Source organism: Molothrus ater, chromosome 15 (genome assembly GCF_012460135.2).
Source record: "Molothrus ater isolate BHLD 08-10-18 breed brown headed cowbird chromosome 15, BPBGC_Mater_1.1, whole genome shotgun sequence".
NCBI lineage: Eukaryota > Metazoa > Chordata > Aves > Passeriformes > Icteridae > Molothrus > Molothrus ater.
In genome coordinates this window covers 11,562,826-11,585,288 of record NC_050492.2, presented here as the reverse complement: position 1 = coordinate 11,585,288, position 22,463 = coordinate 11,562,826, and the positions used below count along the sequence as shown (strand labels likewise).

Here is a 22,463-nt window from a genome sequence, read left to right as displayed (position 1 = left end):
TGGTGTCTAGAAATCCCAGGCCATTAAGGGCCACGTGGTTCAAAGTGGCTTATGAATATGCTGGAGACACTAATCCACCTTCTCACAGCTTTTGCCACCTTAAAGATGGCACAGAGTGAGCAAGAACAGCAAAAGTTAAATAGGGAAGGATCCTTCAGTATCTTCTCCCAGTGCTCAAACCCTTCCCACAGGACACCCACCCTTCAGAAACCACCCTGCTGCTCCCGAGAAGCAGCCATGCCATTGAGGTGAAGGCACAGCCCTGCAGGCTGAGCCAGCTAATAAATATTTATATTAGAGTAGTGTACAAGGGCTCCAGCTGGGATTAGGGCACTGCACTAACAAAGATAGATCATCCAGGGTTAAAGGATTTAAAGCCTAAAAAAACCATGGCATTCCTGCCTTCCTGGGAGCTGGGCAATAAGCACAGAGATGGCAGATGTCAGTGTTTTCTGCTGTTGTAACACTTTCAGAGTTTGCCTGGAGGCTCTCTAATGGTAATTGAAACAAAAATAGTGGTTCACTAAATTACTGGGAAGCTGCTCCGCAGCCAAGGGATGAGAGGGAGCTGCATCTCCCCCTGTCCTTTGCTGTGAAGATCATCCTTGGCCTGGGCCACAAGCTTTGAGTGGGCTCCAGAGCCGCAAAGCGAGGACCGAAACGAACCAGCTGCCGGGAGGGGGATACCAGGAACCCCACACTGAATTAATGAGGCTGGGATGCTGGAAGGGCGTGTTCTTCACAGCAAAAAGGGCAATTCCCATCTTAATGTGGGAGATGGAAGCATCGTCAGACTGGACAGGAGTGCTGGACGGTCTCTGCTGCTCCAGTGCCCGACCACCCCCTGGGGTGGATATTTTTCCAATATCCAACCTAAACACCCCCCTCCCCCTTTCCGACACAACTTCAGGCCCTTCAATTCAGGTCTATTCAGTGCCACAATGTGCCACCGGAGGCAGAGGAGCTTTGCAGAGCGCGGCGGTGACCCCGACTGCCCACCACGGACAGTCCCGGGCGGCGGCTCCGGGCGCCGGCCGGACCCGGGGCTCGAACCCTCGACCTCAGCGCTGCGGAGGCAGTGAGGGGGCCGGGCCGCCAGAGGGCGCGGTGGCGGCGGGCGCGGCGTGGGCCCCGTGACCCGGCCCGGCCGCTCCCCCCGCGCCGCTCCCGCCCCGGCCGGGCCGGCCCAGCCCCGCGGGCCGCTCCGCTCCGCAGCCCCGCCGCGATGTGGCTGGGCCCCGAGGAGGTGCTGCTGGCCGGCGCGCTGTGGGTCACCGAGCGCGCCAACCCCTTCTTCCTGCTCCAGCGCCGGCGGGGACACGGCAAAGGGGGCGGCCTCACGGGTGAGGCGCGGCGGGGCCGCGGGGAGGCTCCGGCCCGGCGCGGGGTCCGTGAGCGTGGGGCAGGGGTTGGGGGGCCCGGCTGGGGGAGAGAGGCGCGGTCCGCCCGTCTCCTCGCTGTGTGTGACCCCGGAGCCCCTCGGCCGCGGTGTCCGCTCGGGGCCCCTGTCCGCCCCGGGCCGGGGCTGTCAGCGGTCAGGCCCGAGGAGCTGCTGCCGGGGAGGACACACAACTGACGGGATGCCTGGGACCGTCTTCTTCTCTTGTCAAAAATGGCTTCTCAGCCCTGCTCGCGTTGCTTTGAATTATTAAGATGGTTTATTTGCATATTTTGTATGTCTGTGTGCCTTTTCAACATGTAGAGGATGACAGTAAGACGTGGTTTATAATTAGTAGCAGTGTGGAAATTGTGCTGTACATGGGCCGGGGGTGAAGCTGTGTGGGTGCAGCCCAGTGGAAAATACCGCTGTGTGTGGGGGACAGCCTTGTTTGTGACATAAACTGCTAAAATAACACGACTGTCACCAAAGCACAACGTTAACAACAACAGCAAATCCCCTCACTTTTAAAAACCCCATTTATGTGCAGAATGCTTTCAATTATGTCAGTTTCAAAGATGTCAATTTTACTTTTGTCAATTACATATAGCAACTGCGTATTAGCCCTTTTAGAGAAACTGGTGCAGCTGATATACATCATTAGGATATTTCATCTTTTCACAGTGTTCAAAATTATTTTGAACTGTTCTGTTTGATGTCACCTTACTTGTGCAGTTTTGCATGTAGGCTTATACTTGTATTCTACAATTTTCTAGTTTTTTCCTAAAAGAAACTATGCCTGGTGCTATTTTGGTAACATTTAAACTGATGTGTTCCTGACGGGTTGAAGCTTTGAGCTATGTTTGCTTTTTGAGCTAGTGCAGCTCAGTGAGAGTCTTCTTCAGAGCTCCTGCAGGTTAAAAACCACGTGTCCCTAAGGAACTGTGCAGCTGCACAGTGACATCTCAGAGTTAGAGTGGGATGTTCAGCTGAGCTGGAAAGGTTTTTGAGTTGATGTCAGGCTCAAGTTATTAAACATCTCATTACCAGTCTGTGTGTCAATATTTGACACATTCAGTATTGTCATAGGATGGATTCCAAATTAACTTTTAGTCCATATCCTGCCTAAAACTACACAAGAAACCCAAAGCCCAAAGAGATCCTGCTGTGCTGGTTACATACGTGCTTGGTTTAGGTTTGTCACATGGGCTTGCTGTGGGTGATGTTTCACTGCAAGGACAGTTGGTGGTATGTTCTTAATTTGTTAATTGCTACATAGATAGCCAGGAGAGATAAGGGAGACGAAGTGGCATGTTTCTTAATAAGGAATGAGATATGGATGAGCACAGTTCAAACAGGCTTACCCAAACCATGAGAGCTGGGAATTGTAATGACCCCCCACAAAGTCAATGCCCAGGGAACAACCATGCTCCCTCTCCACATTCTAATAATAGAAAACTTTTAATCATGAGTGTGTTGCAAAGTTAATTTGCATTAAAGATGCTGGTAATGCATTGTCTAGAACAACAAAGCAAATCATCACCTTATATATCTGTTTTATCTAATTGAAATTCATTGAAGTAAATTGATTTGCTTTACAAAGTCTGGTTATCAACATTTACTCTGGAAGTGTCTCCTTTCTTATTTAACATCATATAAAAATATTTTGACTTCTGTATTACCAAATTTTGAGTTGCTGACATCTTTGTTTAATCAAAGTCCTTCTGGGAACATCCTTGAAGCATCCTGTGAGCACCAGTTTTTCTAGATCTACCTGATTCCATTTGGACAAGTTACCTACTTTTGGCATTGCTGATTCTGAAAAATACAGCATTGAGGACTCTTGTGTCTTTTAGCTTGGTAGGCTTAAAAATCACTATTAGAATAAAAAACCCTACAGAGAAAAACACATTTCACTTTCATTAGAAAACTCTTCTATGAAGGTGGGGGTCAGTAATGAAGCTTAGTAGGCATTTTAATTGCCATCTAAACTTTGTCCATTACCAGCAGGACAGGCTGCAGTTGCTTTTTAGGGAATTTACCTCCAGTGAGTGGAGGTAAATTTCTGAATTTTCTGAACCAAGTGCTGCAGCTCTTCATCACAACTGTTCACAGGCTGTGAACATCAGCATTTTCTGCAGTGATCATCCTGTGTTTTTGCTTAACCCAGTTCTTTGTTTTGGTATGACACTGCTGTAATTTCTGTCTCTTTGTTTCCTAGGTCTCCTTGTGGGAACTCTAGACGTGGTTTTGGATTCCAGTGCCAGAGTTGCCCCATACCGGATTCTGCACCAGACTCAGGACTCTCAAGTGTACTGGGCAGTGGCCTGTGGTATGTGACTCTTGTTGGGGTCTGGATTTGAGTTATTGTCTTGTCTTTTTGGTTCAGATGAGCAGTTATCCCACGTAGGAGTATCCTATGACTGCTCAGGACACTTCCAAAAGCTTCCAATGGTGTAGTGGAAGATTCCAGAAATGACAAAACTGTTGTTTAAAATGTAATTAAGGAACTTGAGGCTCTGCAAAAGCTTCTGTTTATGCAGATGTTAGGAATTTTCTTTCTTCCAAATGTACCTTGTATTTACAAGGTTGTAGTGAGATTGTGCAAAGAATGACACATGCTGGTTTTGGTGGGATGATGAGTGCTGCTGCTTACCAGGAGCATGGCACAAGATGGGAACATGTAACATTGTTCAAGGTACCAGAGGTACTTTGGGGAATCTCTTGGTCCAGTTTATGTTTTTTCTATTATTTCTGGCCTGGAACAGATGTGTATATAGATCTGTAAAAAGGACTAGAATAGTATTTTTTTAACATCAAGGATCCTTGGCCTCTTTTACTTGAGAAATGTAACTACTGTTTTAGAATATCATAATGCAGCCATCTGATGCCTGTTGGTGAACTTTGGTTAAAGCTTTAGGTCCTAATGCTTGCTAAAGAGGAAATATCTCCAGACACATTTGTTAGACCAACTTTGTTTACAATAAGAACCTTCACTTCTCACTTTGTGGTGGAGACATAAAATCTGATCATGAAGGAGTCATTTGCTAGGCCCACAAAAGCTGATGTCTTGTTTTTCCTCCTCCCACCTTCTCCCCAGGCAACCAACACAATATTCTTTCTTGCAGAGCTACTTAAATTCTGCAGAGGAGAGGTTTAGATGTTGCTGTGTTTCACAGAAACTCAGGTTCCCCTTTGAGGAGGGTGGAGGCAGAGCATTAAGAAAGGCAGAAAACAAAATGGCAGGTCAGGAACTGCATAGAAAAAAGGAGAATATTTAGTGCAGATCTGTAATTTTATGGTATCTTGATACTGAGTAAGATATTTTTGTTTAATTTCAGGAGTACTTAAGTTGATATCCTCTGTATCTCAGTTACTTTTAAACAGTGAAGCATGTAGAAGTGGGATGGGCTGGGTAACACCCAAATGGAGTTTGATAAATTATTGTCCTGGAGTAAATATGTTGTCTTCATCCAAAGTATTTTTTTTTAATCATACCTGGTTCTCCTTCTGCTGTCAGAGTACTGGCATTCCTTTAACATTATAAAATATATACTGCTCTCTAGTTGAAAAATACAAATATTTTATTTACAGTTCACTGTGTATAAATACTAGTGGGCAGCAATTTGGTCACACATGCAGCTTTGGCTCTTTAGCACTTTGTTCTTATAACCCTCCTTGTAGGAATCACAAACTTTTACTCCTTCATATATGTCATTCTAATGTAGTTCTTACAAAGATGTCAGTAAGTGAGGCCAGGCTTATTTTAGCAATTTGGCTGCTGTCACTTGGTAAGAGATGTAGCTCATGAAACAAAGCAGGACACAGACTTTATTCCACTGCTGTTGTTTCTGAACCTGTGTGTTTTTTTCATAGTCAGAGCATCCTATAATTGATAATTCTGTGCTTTGGAGTATCCTTGGTGACAAGGAGATATTTTATTAGAAACATAATGTTGGTGTACATAAAATATCCTTAACATGTACACAGTTGCTGTGTGTGATTTATCCTAGTCACTGTTCAGTAATTATTAGTTTCCTGCTGTGAACTTGGAGGAAAAAAGACCATGTTCTAATTTTTTTTTTCTTCGCCCCTGGCATCATCTTTCTCCCCTTCAATTAGGATCATCTCGTAAAGAGATCACAAAGCATTGGGAATGGCTGGAGAATAACTTACTGCAGACTCTGTCCATCTTTGACAATGAAGAAGATATCACCACCTTTGTCAAGGGCAAGATACATGTAAGTGACCTGTTTCCCTGAAGGACTTCCAGATTCTGAGAAAGGACAAGGGAGATGGTTGTAAGAATTTTTTATCTTTTCCAGTCATACATAGGTATGAAAGTGTCATGGAATGCATCCAGCATGGTCAACATCCAGTTAGAGCAAATACTGAGCATATATATTGGAAGGGCAAGGGTTAAGAGCAGTAGATCTCAAAGAACAGCCTGCTTAGGATGTTCCTACTAATCTAAATATAATACCTCTTTAAAATCATTGCAAATTCTTGATCAAAGCCTTTGATGGAGGGAGAATGGTTTAACAAGGCTTCATCTAGCAACAAGTGGAGGAGAGAGAATTGTAGTTCACTAGAAATATACTTGCCCTGCCAGTGGTCTGAAAGGTACCTGGGTTGTAAAGGAACTGCAGCCCAGTTTCCACTGACTTTGGAGTTAGGTGTCTGCTGGTTTTGCAGTTAACACACTTCAGATTCCCAGCCCACAAACCCTCCAGAGCAGAAACTTATAAATACAGTTCTTTATTGAACTGCAGGAAGTTGCATCTTTTTCAGCTCTCCTGTCTGAATTTTTTCTGTGATTTCTTCATGTTTTCTGTGTGTATCTGTGCATGAGAGAGATTGTGGTCATTTGTTTTTCCTTCTGGCCAGTCAAGAGCTGACAGACTGCAGAGTTCTGCCCTTCCTGGCAGATTATCTTCTTCCAGTTGGAGAAGCAGGTGTGCAAGTGCAAAGAGACTTCAGTTCTCCTGCAGGGTGTTCCAAGTGTTCCCAGGCCAGCCATGAGGAACTCAGTCGAACATTGAACATGAGTGCTTGTGGCACATGTTCAGGAGTGGATCCCAGACTCCCACAGGACCTGACTGCCCTTTCTGCATGTCTTTGCTGTTTCTGACATGACAGGATAAGTGCTGTGTCCTGCTCCTTTGTGCCTTCCGGATTGCTGCTGTGACCCTTTGCTTTGTACATTATTTCTGTCAGCAGGCACCTTCACTTCTGTTTCTCCTCTCTCCTCCCACATCCTTTCAGGGCATTATAGCTGAGGAGAACAAGAATGAGCAGCCCCAGAGCGAAGAGGATCCAGGTAAATTCAAGAGGCTGAGCTGAAGATGCGGAAGCAGTTTGGGATGCCCGAGGTGGAGAAGTTGGTCAATTACTATTCCTGCAGCTATTGGAAGGGACGTGTCCCCAGGCAGGGCTGGCTGTACCTCACTGTCAACCACCTCTGTTTCTACTCCTTCCTGCTGGGCAAAGAGGGTGAGTTATGAGCCTACAAGTTGTGTTTCTATCATTTCCCATGATCTTTTCAATGCAGTTGATCTTTTGTATGAACTCCTTTTTAAGATGACAGGTTTTTTTAGCTTTTAGGAGTTCTTGAGCACTGTCTGGCTCAGCACATAAATCAGTTCTTGCTCTCATAGGCACTTCAGTGCTGTTTAGACTGAATGCCTGAGTCATTTTTTAAAACATTTCCCAAGTTGTACATCTGTTTTACTCAAACTGGGTTACATTTTACAAGTTAGACTGGTTTAGAGAACCAAGCAGTATTTTTGCCTTGGTAAGTTTTATGTGGAACACCTGCCAGGACCCAGTATTTGCAAAGCCCCAACCCCTGAGTCCAAAGCTAATTTGTTGGAAAGAAAGAATGAAAACTTGAGTAATTGTAATTGAAAGCATTTATTGGATGGGAGATAGTCCTTTTGGAACTGCATTATTTCTAGTCTAGTTAATCCCAAAGGTTATTTCCAAGTATTTTTGGAGAACCCAGTAAAAGTGTGAAGAAAAGAACTGTCCATGTGTAAGAGGAGAAAAAATGCTGCTCCACTGAGAGCTTTCAGGCTGCTTGACCTTCATTTCTGTTAGGTTCTTGTTTTGACTCAGTTGTGATAATAGTATTTTTTAATTCTTTTTCTCAGTTACACTGGTGATCCAGTGGGTGGATGTAACCCAGCTAGAAAAAAATGCTACACTGCTGTTCCCTGAGTGCATTAAAGTAAGCACAAGGGACAGTGAACTCTATTTTTCCATGTTTCTCAACATCAATGAGACATTCAAGCTGATGGAGCAGTTGGCCAACATTGCAATGCGGCAGCTGCTGGACAATGAGAGCTTCCTACAGGACAAGTCTCTCCCAAAGCCCAGGAGGCCTCTTAAGAACATCTCTGCATTAAAAAGGTATCATGTTCCCAGCAGTGAGAAAGAAGACAGGTAGTAGGGGATTGTAAAAATAAATCTGCATTATTTTGTAGCTCTTGGGTGCTGCTGGGGTTTTCTTACTCTAGGGGCTGCATCACTTACTTCAGTCATTAGCCTTCTGCTCGTTCTCTCTTTTTCCCCATCCCAAATTGGAGCTGAATTCACACACACCCTCATGTCTTTCTCATGCTTGCCTAGGCACTGTCAGAAGAAATTTTCAACTAGAAACTGCTGAAATTCATATGTAAAAAAAAAGTGAAGAAAGAAAATTACACCAGCCCCTTTGTCTGAAGTTAAAGATTTATAAAAAGAAATCATATTTGTATTGTAATAAATCCTCCCACTGGGGACTGTTCTCTGCAGTTTCAGAATCTCATGTAATATTTCAGTTTTACAGATGCACTTGCATATTTTATTTTGTATTGCAGAACATACCTTGTCAGAGAGGCATGTCTGAAGGCTGAAAGAGGAGTCAGAGGAGGGGTGGCATCTCAGTTAGAGAAAGGAATACTAAGAATACACAGCATAGTCTGAAGGTTGTGATTGGAATGAACATGTGACATTAGTGTTTGAGTGGGTTTTTCAAGTGAGTAAAAAGGATACTACCCTTTACTTTTCCCCAGAGACCTGGATGCTCGAGCCAAAAATGAGTGCTACCGTGCCACTTTCCGTTTGCCCAAGGATGAATGCCTGGATGGACACACAGATTGTACCTTGTGGACACCATTCAACAAGATGCATATTCCTGGCCAAATGTTTGTTTCCAACAATTACATCTGTTTTGCCAGCAGGGCAGAGGAGGCCTGTCATCTCATCATTCCTCTCAGGGAGGTGGGGATTTCTTAGCTGTATGTTAACACTACAGGCCTCTCTTCTCTTTTGTGTCCTTCTGTCTGTTGTGCTGTGCTTTATGGATAATGGAAAACATGCCAGATCCAAATGGCCCTTGTCTTTGTGTTCTAGGTGACAATAGTTGAGAAAGCAGATAGTTCCAGTGTCTTGCCTAGCCCTTTGTCCATCAGCACTAAAAGTAAAATGACCTTCTTCTTCGCCAATCTGAAAGACCGGGATTTCTTGGTTCAGAGGATCTCTGACTTCCTGCAGAGAACACCATCCAAGAAATCCTGCAGCATCGACAGGGAATGGAAGTGGAATGTGGCTGATCCCAGCAGCGAGGTACTAAGGAAATAGCTGGGAAGAACTTTATCAACTTTTCAGAGCAATGCTCCTTAGACTGTGTTTGGAGTGCTTGTCACCAGCCAGTGCTGTCTCTGTCGGGCCATGAGCAGAGGAGGGAGCATGAGCTCAGACATTTTCTGTTCTCTTGTCCAGGAAGTTCCAGAGCTGCCTTCCAGCAGCCCCCTGGCTGTCAGCCCCACGTCTGCTCTCAACCATCGACCTGTCAGCTTCTGTGCTGGGCAAGTGCCAACAGCCTCACAGGGACTGCTCAAACTCTTCAGGAGGAATTCTGAGGAGCTCTCTGGACCCAAAGGGGTAAGTGATATTTTTATGTAAAGCAATAAAGTATAAGTAGTTTGCAGTAGGTTGCTGATTTGCTGGCCTGCTCTAGAATGGAAATGCATTTTATCCCTGCTCAGTATCACTGCTGTGTGTGTCACAGTGGTAGTACTGCATAGAGGTAACTTGACTGTCAGCTTACACTGTTTGTACTGACATACCTGAGATACTTGACCAGAGGCTAAAAGATAAGTGTTACCAGTGTTCTGGGATGTGAATTCATGGCTGTGAAGAACAACTTTTCTTCAGAGCAAGAAAGCAGGGAACTTGTATCTCTGCTTGCTGGTTAATCATCGTGATCAATGGTTCTGCTTGCATTTATGTGGAGATTTGCATAGTTGTAAAGACTCGACTTTAAGCAAGGTCATAACAGGGTAGATTAGTATATATACACTCTTTCTTCAGCAGAAAGAAGAGAGGTTTTAAATATCACAATGTATTTTTCCTGTGAAGTGCAGGCCTGAGTATACCCAGAAATCAGTTGTCCTACAAACATAGAAATGCAATAATCTCCTAAAATAGCCATATGTGTTTCTATGAAGGCAAAGGAGAAGATGAAGGAAGAGTCTTGGAATATTCATTTCTTTGAATATGGGCGAGGGATGTGTATGTACCGCACTACCAAGACGAGGGAGCTGGTACAGAAAGGAATCCCAGAGAATCTCCGTGGAGAGCTGTGGCTCCTTTTCTCAGGTAGGATGTTGTGCTGACAGCGGGAACAAACTTCCTGCACATCTCAAAGGAAAGGGTATGAATCTTAGCCCATTTCAGAAAAAATTATTGACAGGTTAATTTCATCTGAATTATACTTTATGGTGGCTTTATTATCCTAATAGCTGTTTGGCCTCTTTTGTCTGTGTTTCGGTGTTGGGACCTAAACTCTAACAATGATTTAACAATGAGTTTGTTGCTATATTTTCACATCTGTTTATAGTTCATGGGTTCATGCAGTGCTTCTTGGCTCCCTTATCTCTGAAACTGGGAATAAAATCTGTGTTTCAAAGCACCAGAGGTAAAGCACTGTTTGTTTGTCATTTCAGGGGCTTGGAATGAGATGGTGACTCACCCTGGTTACTACGCAGATCTTGTGGAAAAGTCAATGGGAAGGTACAATCTTGCTACAGAGGAAATTGAGAGAGATCTGCACCGCTCTATGCCAGAACATCCTGCCTTCCAAAACGAACTGGGAATTGCTGCCCTCCGGAGAGTCTTAACAGCTTATGCATTCAGAAATCCAACAATTGGGTACTGTCAGGTAGGAAAGAAGTCTTAGACTTGTTAGTCCTACACAGTGACCATGATTGACTTGGACTTTTTCTGCAGTTTTTTGTTCAGTTTCAAGCTTTTCCTTTATACTGTCTGTGTAGTGGTGAGAAAATAGGGAAGAAATTATGGTGCATCATCTCTTAAATATCCTTTGAACATAGTATTTAAATACACTTTTCACAGTGCTGTTATGTGTAATGTTAGTCTTTAATAGTTTCCTGACAGAGCTTTCCATAGTTCAACAAAACATCTTCTAGTTTCATTACAGATAAATCAAATAAGTGATGTTGCACATGGACAGTCTATTGAAAATGTAGCCTTTTGCTGGTTTGTGAAACAACTTGGTGGAAATTCAGGTTCATTTTGTGTATTGCTATGATGTTACAGATTCTCGTTATGGTGTTCTGTTAATGGCCAAATTACAAAGATTTTTATGAAGACTTTGACAATTATTCTTGTTCATGTTGTTTACTGAAAGTGCATGACAAAACGTCATCAAATTATTTGCTGCCTCATGAACAGAGGAACTGAAAACAGGAAGAAAAATTGGCTTAAGGTCATCTATTGACTCAGATGCCAGTAGAAGCTGGAAATAGATGTGACTCTTAGTGACAGCTTGCTGTATTCATGCTTTTAAGTTTAGCTAATCTACAGCAGAGTTTTCCTGAAGACCTCCATGTTTTTCTCCTGTACCTGTGTGTTTGCTGTGCTCGCTCCTAGGCCATGAACATTGTCACCTCGGTGCTGTTGCTGTACTGCAATGAGGAAGAGGCTTTCTGGCTCCTGGTGGCTTTGTGCGAGCGGATGCTGCCAGATTACTACAACACAAGAGTAGTGGGTGAGTCCTTATCAGATTCCTGCTGCATTGTGGATTTTCAGCTGCACCAGCATCTCCCAGAAACATTTTGTTTTTTCAGAATTAATTAAATGTGATGAGTTTTAAAGATAATGAAGTGCAGCTCTGTTCCTTTTAAAGTGGCAGGGGTGTGATGGAGACATAGGAAGAGACACTACAGGCCTCCAAGGCAGTAGTTCTACTTTATAGTAGCAAGGAAGATGAAGTCACCAAAAATTGGTGTCAGGAGGGATCATTAGCAGTAAGGAGGAATATCTAGAAGAACATTACTGGGTTTTAGTTTTCCCCATCTGAATGACATTTTAAATCTGTGGAACAGGCTCTCAGGGAAGGTTAGTCAAAGCACCACTTCATAGGCTTTTAAAGTTGGTTTGTATAAAAGGCTATAATCTGGTGTAAATACCATAATATCAGTAATCCTCCACCCCTCCATTCAGGGCAAATGCACAAATGGATGAAAGGTTCTGTGTTGAGAGGTTGTGTCTGCATGCTCTGCAATGTAGAAATAGTCTCATTGGTTTTATTGAGAACAGGGTAAAAAATTAATGTCTTAATTTTAGTTATGATGTTCAGAGGAAATTTATATGAAATTTGTATGAAATTTAGTGAACTCATACTGTTTTGTTTAATAATTGCTTAGCTTGGTACATGACACCACCATTTGGAGTTCTACCATTGTTTTGTTTTTTTCAGGTGCATTGGTGGACCAAGGCATCTTTGAAGAACTTACACGAGAGTATCTTCCACAGCTGTCAGAAAAGATGCAGGACCTGGGAGTGATCTCCACCATATCCCTTTCCTGGTTTCTCACTCTCTTCCTGAGTGTGATGCCCTTTGAGAGTGCCGTGGTCATTGTCGACTGTTTTTTCTACGAGGGAATCAAGTTTATCCTGCAGGTGTCATTGGCCATACTTGATGCCAACATGGAGAAGTTACTACAGTGCTGTGATGAAGGTGAAGCCATGACTATTTTGGGCAGGTACCATTCATTGTTCTTATTTAAAACAGAATAGTAACAGTGGCCTTTTAGTCATCATCTCTTTCTACCTAATAGCAGGTCACAGATAACACTCTAGGATGAAACTTCTGCTCCAGAGAAGTTTGCTATTGCTTTCTGCAAGAGCTGAAATTAATTGTTGGCTCAGTTATGGAGGAATCCTTACTTCTGGAGTTGTTTTGTATCATAATGAACTCCTGCATCTCAGTTTGAATTTGAATTCTTACAGGTTATTTATTTGAAGTTTGCATATTAAGTCTGCTTTACTATTTAGAACAGATTCTGGCAGGAATCACCTTCTGGAAACTTAAAACATTATCAAGCAGATATCTCCCAAGTCTAGTAAATGTAAGATTTTCTTGTTTGAAATGAGAATGTCTTCTATGTGCAGCAAGATTTTCAGCATTTGACTAGAAGCCTACTTTTAAAAGAGCAAATACCCCCAATATAGGATGAAAATCAACTTAACTCCAGGTACATTGAGGGTAGCATTGCAGATTAGATGAGAAAAAATAAATTCTCCTTCATGTTTAGATTAGTGACACAAAGAAGTTGGGAGTAATGCATATAGGATATTATTTCTTTTTCTGGACACTAATCCTGGAATCTTGCATCTGTTCTCATTTTTGTCCACAGATATTTGGACAATGTAGTTAACAGACAGAGTGTCTCTCCCCCTATTCCTCACTTGCATGCACTGTTGACCAGTGGAGATGACCCCCCACTTGAAATCGACATCTTTGAACTCATCAAAACTTCATATGAGGTAAAGTTCTGGCTTGGTATTTTGCCCAAGAGATTTCTTCTCTACTAACATCCCATTTTATATGTTGTGCAGCCAAAATCTGAGCAATGTTCATAGATTGAGATGCTTAAGGAGTGCAGGCTGAAGCCATTGTTCCACCTGCTTGGTATGAGTAGAACCTGACAGCGTTGGCTATTGCAGATTACAAAGAGTCTGCCCAACACCAGAGGGACTAAAATGAAGAGTGCAAATAAGGAAGAAGTTATGGACTAGAGATTTCTTCCTGCTTTGTCAAAAATGTCTCCATTATTAATTCTATTTGAGGATTTTCAGTGCTAAGAAGTTAAGGAGGGAAATTCGGGGTAAGAATTGTGAAGTACTCTGCAGAAACATGGAAGAATCTCAGTTCACATGCATAGGCATCCTGTTCTGTGAACCAAATTATAGTAATAGGAATTGACCCCAGAATGGTGCCAATGCTGTTAAAATATCTCTGCACTGATAGAGGTGTTCCTCACAATTCATACTGAGAACAAACTCATAAAAAATTGATTCTTAATGATGGAAAAAACACAGGCAAAAGAACTGATGTTTGGGAGTTCTTCTCTGCTATTCTCTGCTAAATGTGGGATCCTTTCCCTCTTTTTCCCTCTTTATCTTGTTTTTCACCCCATCCCCTTCTGGCTGTTTACATTTAGGCAGCTGTCATTTTCCTGGGTGTTTTGTGTACTTCTTCAAATCTGCCATCTCTGTTTGTTCTTGGTTTCTTTTCATAAAAGAGTGTCACTGAATTCATATTACTTGTCTGACCTAGTCCATAGAAAAGCTTCTTGACTGTGGTGTTTCTGGCTGAATCTCCTGGGGGTCCTAGAGGAAATGAATGACAGGGCTGGAAGGAATGACAGTCTGTCTGTTCTCTTATCTCTGCCACAGTACAGGGCCTCTATTTCTGTCAGTCCTGACAGATCCTTTTTCAGCTTTTCTGTAGAGACCTCTGATGCTGGATTTCTCATGAACTCTGAATTACTCCTCTTGCAGGACAGGAGTGATTAGGGAATAGAGCTCAAGTTTTCTCTCATCTTGCTGCTCCTAAAAGGCTTCTAGTGGGTTTAGGTCATCTCTGAAGGGATAGTACACTTGTTAAAGAGTGTGTAATTGAAGGTGGGTTCTTCTCTCTTCAGGAGATGATGTTGACCTGATCTGCTTCCTTTCTTGTAGAAATTTGGCAATCTGAAGGCAGATGACATTGAACAAATGCGTTTCAAGCAAAGGCTGAAAGTGATCCAGTCTCTGGAGGATACAGCCAAGAAGAGTGTGGTATGTGACTCCCAGACTGAATGAGCTACCAAATGGCACCTTCTTGGAAAGTGTTTTGCTGTGAGCATTGAGAAACTTCGTGCTGTAGCAGACCAAGTTTTAAGTGACTGAAAGAATGATTGAATGAGATGTTTGGCATGGAGGGAGATAAAAAACACCTGTAGGCTATGACATAACCTCCCATGCCTAGTTCTGTCTGTTTTACTGCTTGCCTGGAATCTTTGAGAAAAGCTGGCTAGCAGATAATTATTTTACTGCCATTTAGAGAGTCCATTAGGGAATTTTCCTGAAGGTTTATGACCAAAGGGGAGTGTCCATATTTATTGCCATTATCTCCCATGTCCTAGGTGGAGAATCTCATCAGGGTGTTTATTTCAATGTTGCTCTTTAATGCATCCAAGTCAAACATCTGAAGAAAAAAACAAGAGGGAGGGGTGACACAATCTGCTCAGCCAGGTCTGCACAAACAGGAAATAAGCACAGTAAACTACTGAAAATGTCAGCAGTTTCTGCTTGACTGCAAAATGCCTTCCTGATTGGTTTCCAGGGATATATTAGAATGGTGATGTTTTTCTTCCCATTCTATGTGATATCTCCTTGCACTAGTTTTCTTCTCTTCTGTGTTGCACATATTTTTCAGTGAGTTGTATTAGATTTTTCTACTTTTGAAATAAATTGTTCACAGGTCCGAGCTGTATCCGGTGACATTGGTTTCACTATGGAGGAACTAGAAGAGCTGTATGTAGTGTTCAAGGTAAGAAGCCTTCCTTGAGGGTGAGGAAGAAATGTTGTCACAGACAGTACAAATAGCAAAGTAAGTTGAAAGGCAAGCAGTGACTTTGCCTTAATTCTTAAAGTGACGTACCAGAAACTGATGTGGCATTCTAATACACATGGTGCCAGTAGGACTGGCCCTGTTACTATCTGATTAATTATTTTTAATCTTTTTTTTTCCCCCAGAGATGGCCAAACCACATTCACAGTGTTTGAATGATACTCAGAAAGAAACTGTAGAGTCAATGGAAGAGAATGTAACAAAGCCCTGAGAATGGGGTGCTAGGGTTGACTGTACCTCAGTTTTTAATCTCAAGTTTCCTATTGACCTCATCTGTAATTGTGACAAGATTACTTAAGGGCTTTGTCTCTATTTGTCAGCATACATATTTTTAAAAGAATGGTATTACCCAGCTGTGTTTACCGAAGTTGGTTGTGCTCTGTTGTAGACTCAGAAAGAGAGGCTTAGTTCTAAAACCTGCATGTTCCCTTTGCAATAAAGCCTGAATTACATTTTGTTAAAACCTGAAATCATGTTTTGTACTTTTCACTTTAAATAATTCCTTGTTTTTCCTGAAATCTGTGTCTCTTCCTTCATTTCATATTATTTTGTAGTGAAGTAACACTAGGAATCACAAGGCAGATAATGTTTCCTGAAATGTCTCTTGTTTGCTTCCTCAATGCTATTGTTGAGCTGTGACAGTCTCCACTCCTGTGGAGCAGCATCATCTGCCCTGTTAATCCTCTCCCTCCAAAGGCCAAGTACCTGATGAGCTGTTACTGGGGGAACAACCGTGCGGCCGCTGCCCGCCGGGACCAGAGCCTGCCCTACCTGGAGCAGTATCGCATAGACATGGAGCAGTTCAAGGAGCTGTTCAGCAGCCTCACCCCCTGGGCCTGTGGGGCACACACCCCTGTGCTGGCAGGGCGCCTCTTCCGCCTCCTGGATGAGAACAGGGATTCTCTCATCAACTTCAAGGAGTTCGTCACAGGAATGAGTAAGTGGTGTTTTTGGAGAAAATGGAATGCTGCAAAAAATGTGTCTGTCCTTTTCCAAGAAGAGAACTGAAAGAAGATAATGGTGTGTTCATTGTCATGAGGAGGAAGGGTGGCAGGAAGCCTCAAGCTGGACAAAATACACTTCTTGAAATGGATTTCATTGTTGATTCCTCACATGACTTTGAGCAGTCATTGTATGGGAATACATTCTGGTTTGAACCTGTGAGCAGAGGGTGATTCTTTATCATTAAAGTGCTATTTTTCTTAACCTTTTTTTTTCTTTCCAGGTGGGATGTACCATGGTGACCTCACTGAAAAACTCAAAGTACTCTACAAACTGCACCTGCCTCCTGGTGAGTGACTGCTTCTGTGTACTGCTGCTGTTGAACACAGGCTGCACTGACATCAATTGACACGGGGTGCCTCAGGAGTTTTGCTAATGAAGTGGGTCATAGTGCTGTTCAATTAGAGATTTTAACATTTGTTTCTCTGTGAATACAGCTCTGAATCCAGAGGAGACAGAATCTGCTTTGGAGGCCACAAGTTATTTCACAGAAGATGTGACAACAGAAGGTAATGCAACACTGCTGCCTTTACCTCTCAGTTAGGCAGGAGTTGCAGCATAGATCCATGTGCTCTGAACAGTGATGTTGTGTAAAGCATGGTCTCATGCTGGCATGTGTTAGGATTGGCAGTGTGTTTGAGTTCACTGTCTTTGTTGCATGATGGGGAAGAAGTTTGGAGCTAAAACTCCTCAGTGTCCATTCCATGCAGGATACAGCATGCTCTGAAGCATGGGCACAGACTGCTGAGGAGGAGCAGCGTGCTTTTACCAGCCCCTGTCTCCCATCATGATTTAGGTTTTTCATACAGGTCTCATTGTCTCTCTTCCTGTTTTTGTTTCCTTCTCTGTGTCTGTCTATGTCTGACCTTTTCTTCTGTTTTATCTGGGATATTGTCCCCTCAACCCTTTTTTCTGCTGCTCAAGTATCTCCTTTTGTCTCAGAGCTGGATATCTGCCTGCACTGTGAGTCTCAAGGTCAGTCCATGGATTATGTGCATGCATTGAGCATGGCTGTGGTGCTGATACCACCTGCCAGCCCAGTGTGCTGATGTAAATACTCTGAAATTATTGCTGCTCCTCGCTCATGACACTCTCACTATTAATAAAGTGCTATAAGTAATTAAGTATCTTTTATTATAATCTGCCTATTGAGTTTCAGCCTTGGTCAAGATAGGTTTTGTCTGGTTTCTTTCAGTGGAATTCATCTCATCCTAGAAACTGATGGTCAAAAAGATGCTCAGAACAGAGTGGGGGGGGTGCTAGGCTTGCTGGCCTGGGGAGGCGAATCCTGTGCCTACTCCACAGTCTTCCAGTTTAAAGGAATAAGGATGCATGCCACTGAATTGCTGAACTGTTGGTAGACTAGTTGACTGCATTTCTTAAAATACAATATTAGGAATTGTCAGATAGGAGATCAAGGTATGTCAATCATGCTAAACATTGACCAAAATACAATGATGCCAAAAGAAATCTAAGTACAAGAGGTAATTGTGCAGTTGGGTGCCAGGTGGCTGATTTAACAGTCTGAGTTGAACCAAGACTTCCTATTTTCTCTAGTGACAATGTAGGGAATCAGAAGTGCAGTTCATGAAGTTAGAGTGCAAATTGCTCCCAAAATGTCAGTCCAGGCAGTGAATAATGAGGAGTGTAGACATTAGTCACATATGTGTTCTGTGGTGGTTTGGGTTTTTTCCATTCATTATCTTGCTTTGGATGACTGAACATCACACTGCTTTTCTATCTTCCTTATCTATGTTTTCACATTTTCTTTTAAGACCTCTGCCCTCTATCTCAGCTCTTCAACCCACTTTTTGAGTGTGGCTCTTTATTCAGTTCATCCCACCAGCCTCGTGCTTCCATCCTGTTCTGTTCAATCCTCTAACCATGATTATGGGAATGTGAGATATAACTTCTATTAAATGTACTCTTGTATAATTTGAATTTGTGTATTGGGTTGTCTTAAGTTCTTTGTGTGTTGTATTACTGCAAATCAGCTACTAATTATTTTCTAATTCCATAACTCTTTAGAAACCCAAGAAGACAAAGGAAGAAGAAACGAGAATGGCCCAGAAAAAGGTAATTTCGTCCTCAATAGACCACATTCTAATCTCATCTCTCTCATATTATGACCTGTTCATTGTCTCATTGTGATCAAAGAGACCTTGCAGAGTGTTCCTTGTGGACAGAGATAAAGCAGAAGGTGAGCTGGGAAATAAGCATCCCTTTATGCTTTAATGCTCCAACTCTTTTACATACCAAGATCACAGCATTTGTAAATCATGTTGGGCAAATTGTCAACTCACAGAGCTTGTCTGTGAGAAGTCAAACTGATGCAGCACTGTTAAATTTTTTGCTCTGCTGAGCTGCATCAGATAAACCAGCAGAAAACAGTGCAGCCTTCCTGGTAGATGTTTTCCTGGGCTGTCAATAACACCTTCTTCAAGCCTGATTTTTGTTGTTTCAGCATTCACTTTTTAAGTCTGAAACCATAAACTACCTGACTAGTGGCTTGTTGTTGCCTTGCAGAAGAGAAAGGCACCAGTCCACAAGACTACAGATACTACCTAAGAATGTGGGCCAAGGAAAAAGAGAACAAGAAAGAAACCATTAAAGATCTCCCCAAAATGAGCCAGGTAAGAAAGGAGTATGAAGGTTTCCAGTTGGATCATTGGCAGCTTAGTAGAATTCTGCAGTATGTGCAGCCATTGTGCCAGTATGTTCAGTCCTTGCCACAGCTTTCCCTGCTGTTCTGGTCTGGTGAACTTTAGGACCTCTAATTCCACACATTTCTGTTGAATTCTGCAGTGGATATGGACAAACTGCTTTGTACCAACCAATCAAATGTAAGGGATTCACTCAGCCTTACAGACCAGTTTTTCCTATAAGAATTGCACTTTGTTTTCCCCCCAGAGCAGGATGTTTCAAATACGCCATCAGTCACAGAAACTTGTTCAGCTTTTTTGGTTTTGCACTGCTTCAAGTTACAGCTGCTTGGTGGAGAGTGAAGAATGTGGTTACAGAAGAGAGAGTCAGATGACTGGTGTGATCTCTTCTGTCTCTAATTTCCTTGATGGGTGCTACTTAAACCAGTTCAGAAATGCTTAGAAGCTGACCACAGAAGAGTAGCAGAATAGAAGTAAAACTTCAGGTTTTCTTAGCATTAGTGAAGATGTGACTGTTCTGTTCATCTGTCAGCAGAAAACCCACCACTATTAAATTGCTAGCTGTGTCTCAATTTAGCCACAGCAGAGAGGAGGGGGAGTTTGTCTGTGTCAGACTGTTCTGAATCAGTGCAGTAAGTTGCCACTTGGTGGGGAGGCAAATAAGCAATGAGTCATTTGAGATGGTGCCTGTTGCTTCATCCGCCACTGACAACTTTTTTCAGCCTGATCCGTGATTATTTGGTCTTTGTCTTTTAAAGGAACAGTTCATAGAGTTATGCAAGACCCTTTACAACATGTTCAGTGAGGACCCCGTGGAGCAGGAGCTGTACCATGCCATCGCCACTGTGGCCAGTCTGCTGCTGAGGATTGGGGAAGTTGGAAAAAAATTCTCCAACAGGCCCACGAGGAAGTCTGAGGACTGCAAAGCAAATAGTGCCCAAGATCCTGTGAGTGAAGAGGAGTCACCAACATCTGAACAGAATCACAATTCAGCAGTGGAGCAGCAACCCCAAGCTGACCATGAGGACAAAGCCAGCGTTGATGCTCAGCCTGAAAAAACCCAGCAGGAAAACCAAACTCTAGGAGATGGGTCAGGGGAAGGACAAGGCTCTCCTTTACAGCTGCTATCAGATGATGAAACCAAAGATGATATGTCCATGTCTTCCTACTCCATGGTCAGCACAGGCTCCCTGCAGTGCGAAGACATCGCGGACGACACAGTACTGGTGGGCTGTGAGGGCAGCAGTGCAGCTGCCAGGTATGGCAGCACCATTGACACTGACTGGTCCATCTCCTTCGAGCAGATCTTGGCCTCCATGCTGACAGAAACAGCCCTCGTTAACTACTTTGAGAAAAAAGTCAACATTCTTCAAAAGATCAAGGATCAGAAGAAGGTAGAGAGGCAGTTCAGTTCATCCAGTGACTATGAACTTTCCTCTGTGTCAGGGTGAACTCAAAAAATCAGGAGTTGTCTTTGGGAGATAAAACAGGAAGATAGTGTGGCAGATGGCAGGATGGTTTGGTATTTTCTGTTTGGGTTTTTTTTTTTGTTTATTCAGAGACCAGTAACTACACAATTACAGTAGAATCCAGTTGATAAAGGGCTCCTGACAGTGACTGTGTAGGTGTTTCTTTGGCTACTCTGGCTGAAAGAATTAGATTTACATTTTTGAGAGCCATTAGAACCTAATAGCCCCTGACATATAGAATTACCACCATAAATTATGCATGTCTGCCTTTTGCTATCTTTTATTTCAATGAAGTTTTATTTCAGACAGTAACTGCTCCTTGCCTGCCCTCGTTTGCTGTAGGTTCCTGGGTAACTTGCACAGCAGATGCAGCCTGGCTTGAAACCATGCTCACCTCTGGCTGCCAGTCTGAGAGCTAATGCAGTGTAGTCAAGTGCTGTAGGACTCTGACCTATAAATAATCTTGTACGTTCTTGTAAGCTGTTCTGTGACTCAGCAGCTGTAAAGCAAATGTGCCCCACTGCTCCCAGCACCCTGAGATCTAAACACAGACATTGCTCAGACCTGCAGGTTTCTTTCACATGTGATTTGGCATTTTCATAGTGTACCATCACTTACTTTCTCCTTCACAATTCAGGAATTTTCCGGCAAACCTGGTTTTCTACCATTTGCTTTTCTGCTTCTTTGAAAGATATTGTTTTTAGTTTGTCTGGGAAGCCACAAGCTCCTTGACTTCAGTGCAGAAGTGATACTGAGTCAATCAGTGGGCCCATGATGGTTATAATGAGGGAATACGTTCCTAAAATAGAAGTCAGTGAATCAGCCTCAGCACTCCAGGGGAGTGGCACACTGGTCTGCTGGACTTTCCCTGATGATACATTGGCTATTTAGTGCTGATTCCCTGTTTTTCCTAGGTAGAGATGGGTCCCCTAAGGAGGGCCCTCCTAGGAGGAGGACCTTAGGGGCCCTTTAGGAGGAGCCCTAAGAATTGTCTGATCAGTCAGCCCTCACAAATGCTTGGGGCAGAAGTTGTGCAGGAGCACTGTGCCACCCACTGCTGCTCAGTGTCCTTTCTTAAGAGTTTAGCAATGGCTCTTAGAAACTCCTGCACATCCAAGGGCATTTGACCTAAAGGGGAAGAATTCAGAGCAGCGTGGCTCTGCCAGCAGCCCTTATGGGAATACCAGAGCTCATTCCAGTTAGAGACAAAGTAACTGGGAGACTTAGTGAGTGCTCTTTGAAATTAAACCCGGAGGCAACTATGAGTAGCCCTTCTGGTAGCAGAGTGTGTTCTCCACGGGAGGAGAAGTAATGCTGTTACTGTAGATAAACTCATCTCAGCAGGGAGGCAGTGGCCTTGCCAGGGGCAGGGCCAGAGACTTGCTGCTCGGCCAGAGCAGACCTTGCACTGAAGGCAAGGTGTGATCCAGCTTTTGGCTGGCACTTGGGATCTAAAGGTAGGAAGGACACATGTGGATGTTCCCATTTGACACTACTTGGTGTGCTACTCAGTGTTAATTCATCCTCATGACATTTTTGGTCTGTATTCACAGCTGGTACATACTTCTTATTTCTCTGCCTCCTCTGTCCTGTATCACTGGAGAGCAGCCATTAGTAAAACTGCTTTTACTAATTATTCAGTAATTTATTGTAATTTTTTTTAAAGTACAAATAATACATGTGATTTTACACTGTCTGTCTTACCTGTCATGTATTCAATAAATGAATCAGAATCCTGTAGACTATTTGGCTGTCTTTTATTTCTCTCTGAGCTTGTGGAATATTGCCTGTTCTTTACCCAGTTATCAAAAAGAATGTGTCACCAAAACTGTGGGGGGAGAAAAAAACCTCAGGCCGAGCAGGAGTGTTCCTATCGAGGATGCTGCAGCGCCGGCGCTGGGTTTTCTTGAGCAGCGATGTCCCAGATAGAGCAGTACAGCTTCCCTGGGTCAGATGCTCCTTTTTGTCCTGTTTTTTGGGTTGGT

The 22,463-nt window shown here is 43.1% G+C and overlaps 1 protein-coding gene across 1 annotated transcript; it reads left to right on the top strand.

The window, feature by feature from the left end:
* The first annotated feature begins 1,186 nt into the window (after positions 1–1,186).
* TBC1D9B (TBC1 domain family member 9B) lies at positions 1,187–22,218 on the top strand. Its single transcript, XM_036391500.2, is given in 23 exon segments — positions 1,187–1,343; positions 3,600–3,710; positions 5,501–5,619; positions 6,644–6,704; positions 6,707–6,871; positions 7,531–7,789; positions 8,434–8,641; positions 8,774–8,986; positions 9,143–9,304; positions 9,871–10,021; positions 10,369–10,583; positions 11,315–11,432; positions 12,144–12,429; positions 13,084–13,213; positions 14,411–14,509; positions 15,195–15,263; positions 16,041–16,281; positions 16,570–16,635; positions 16,784–16,855; positions 17,289–17,321; positions 18,375–18,422; positions 18,873–18,979; positions 19,768–22,218. Coding segments are annotated over 23 exon segments (3,744 nt in total). The 5' UTR covers positions 1,187–1,225; the 3' UTR covers positions 20,461–22,218.
* The last annotated feature ends 245 nt before the right edge of the window (positions 22,219–22,463 follow it).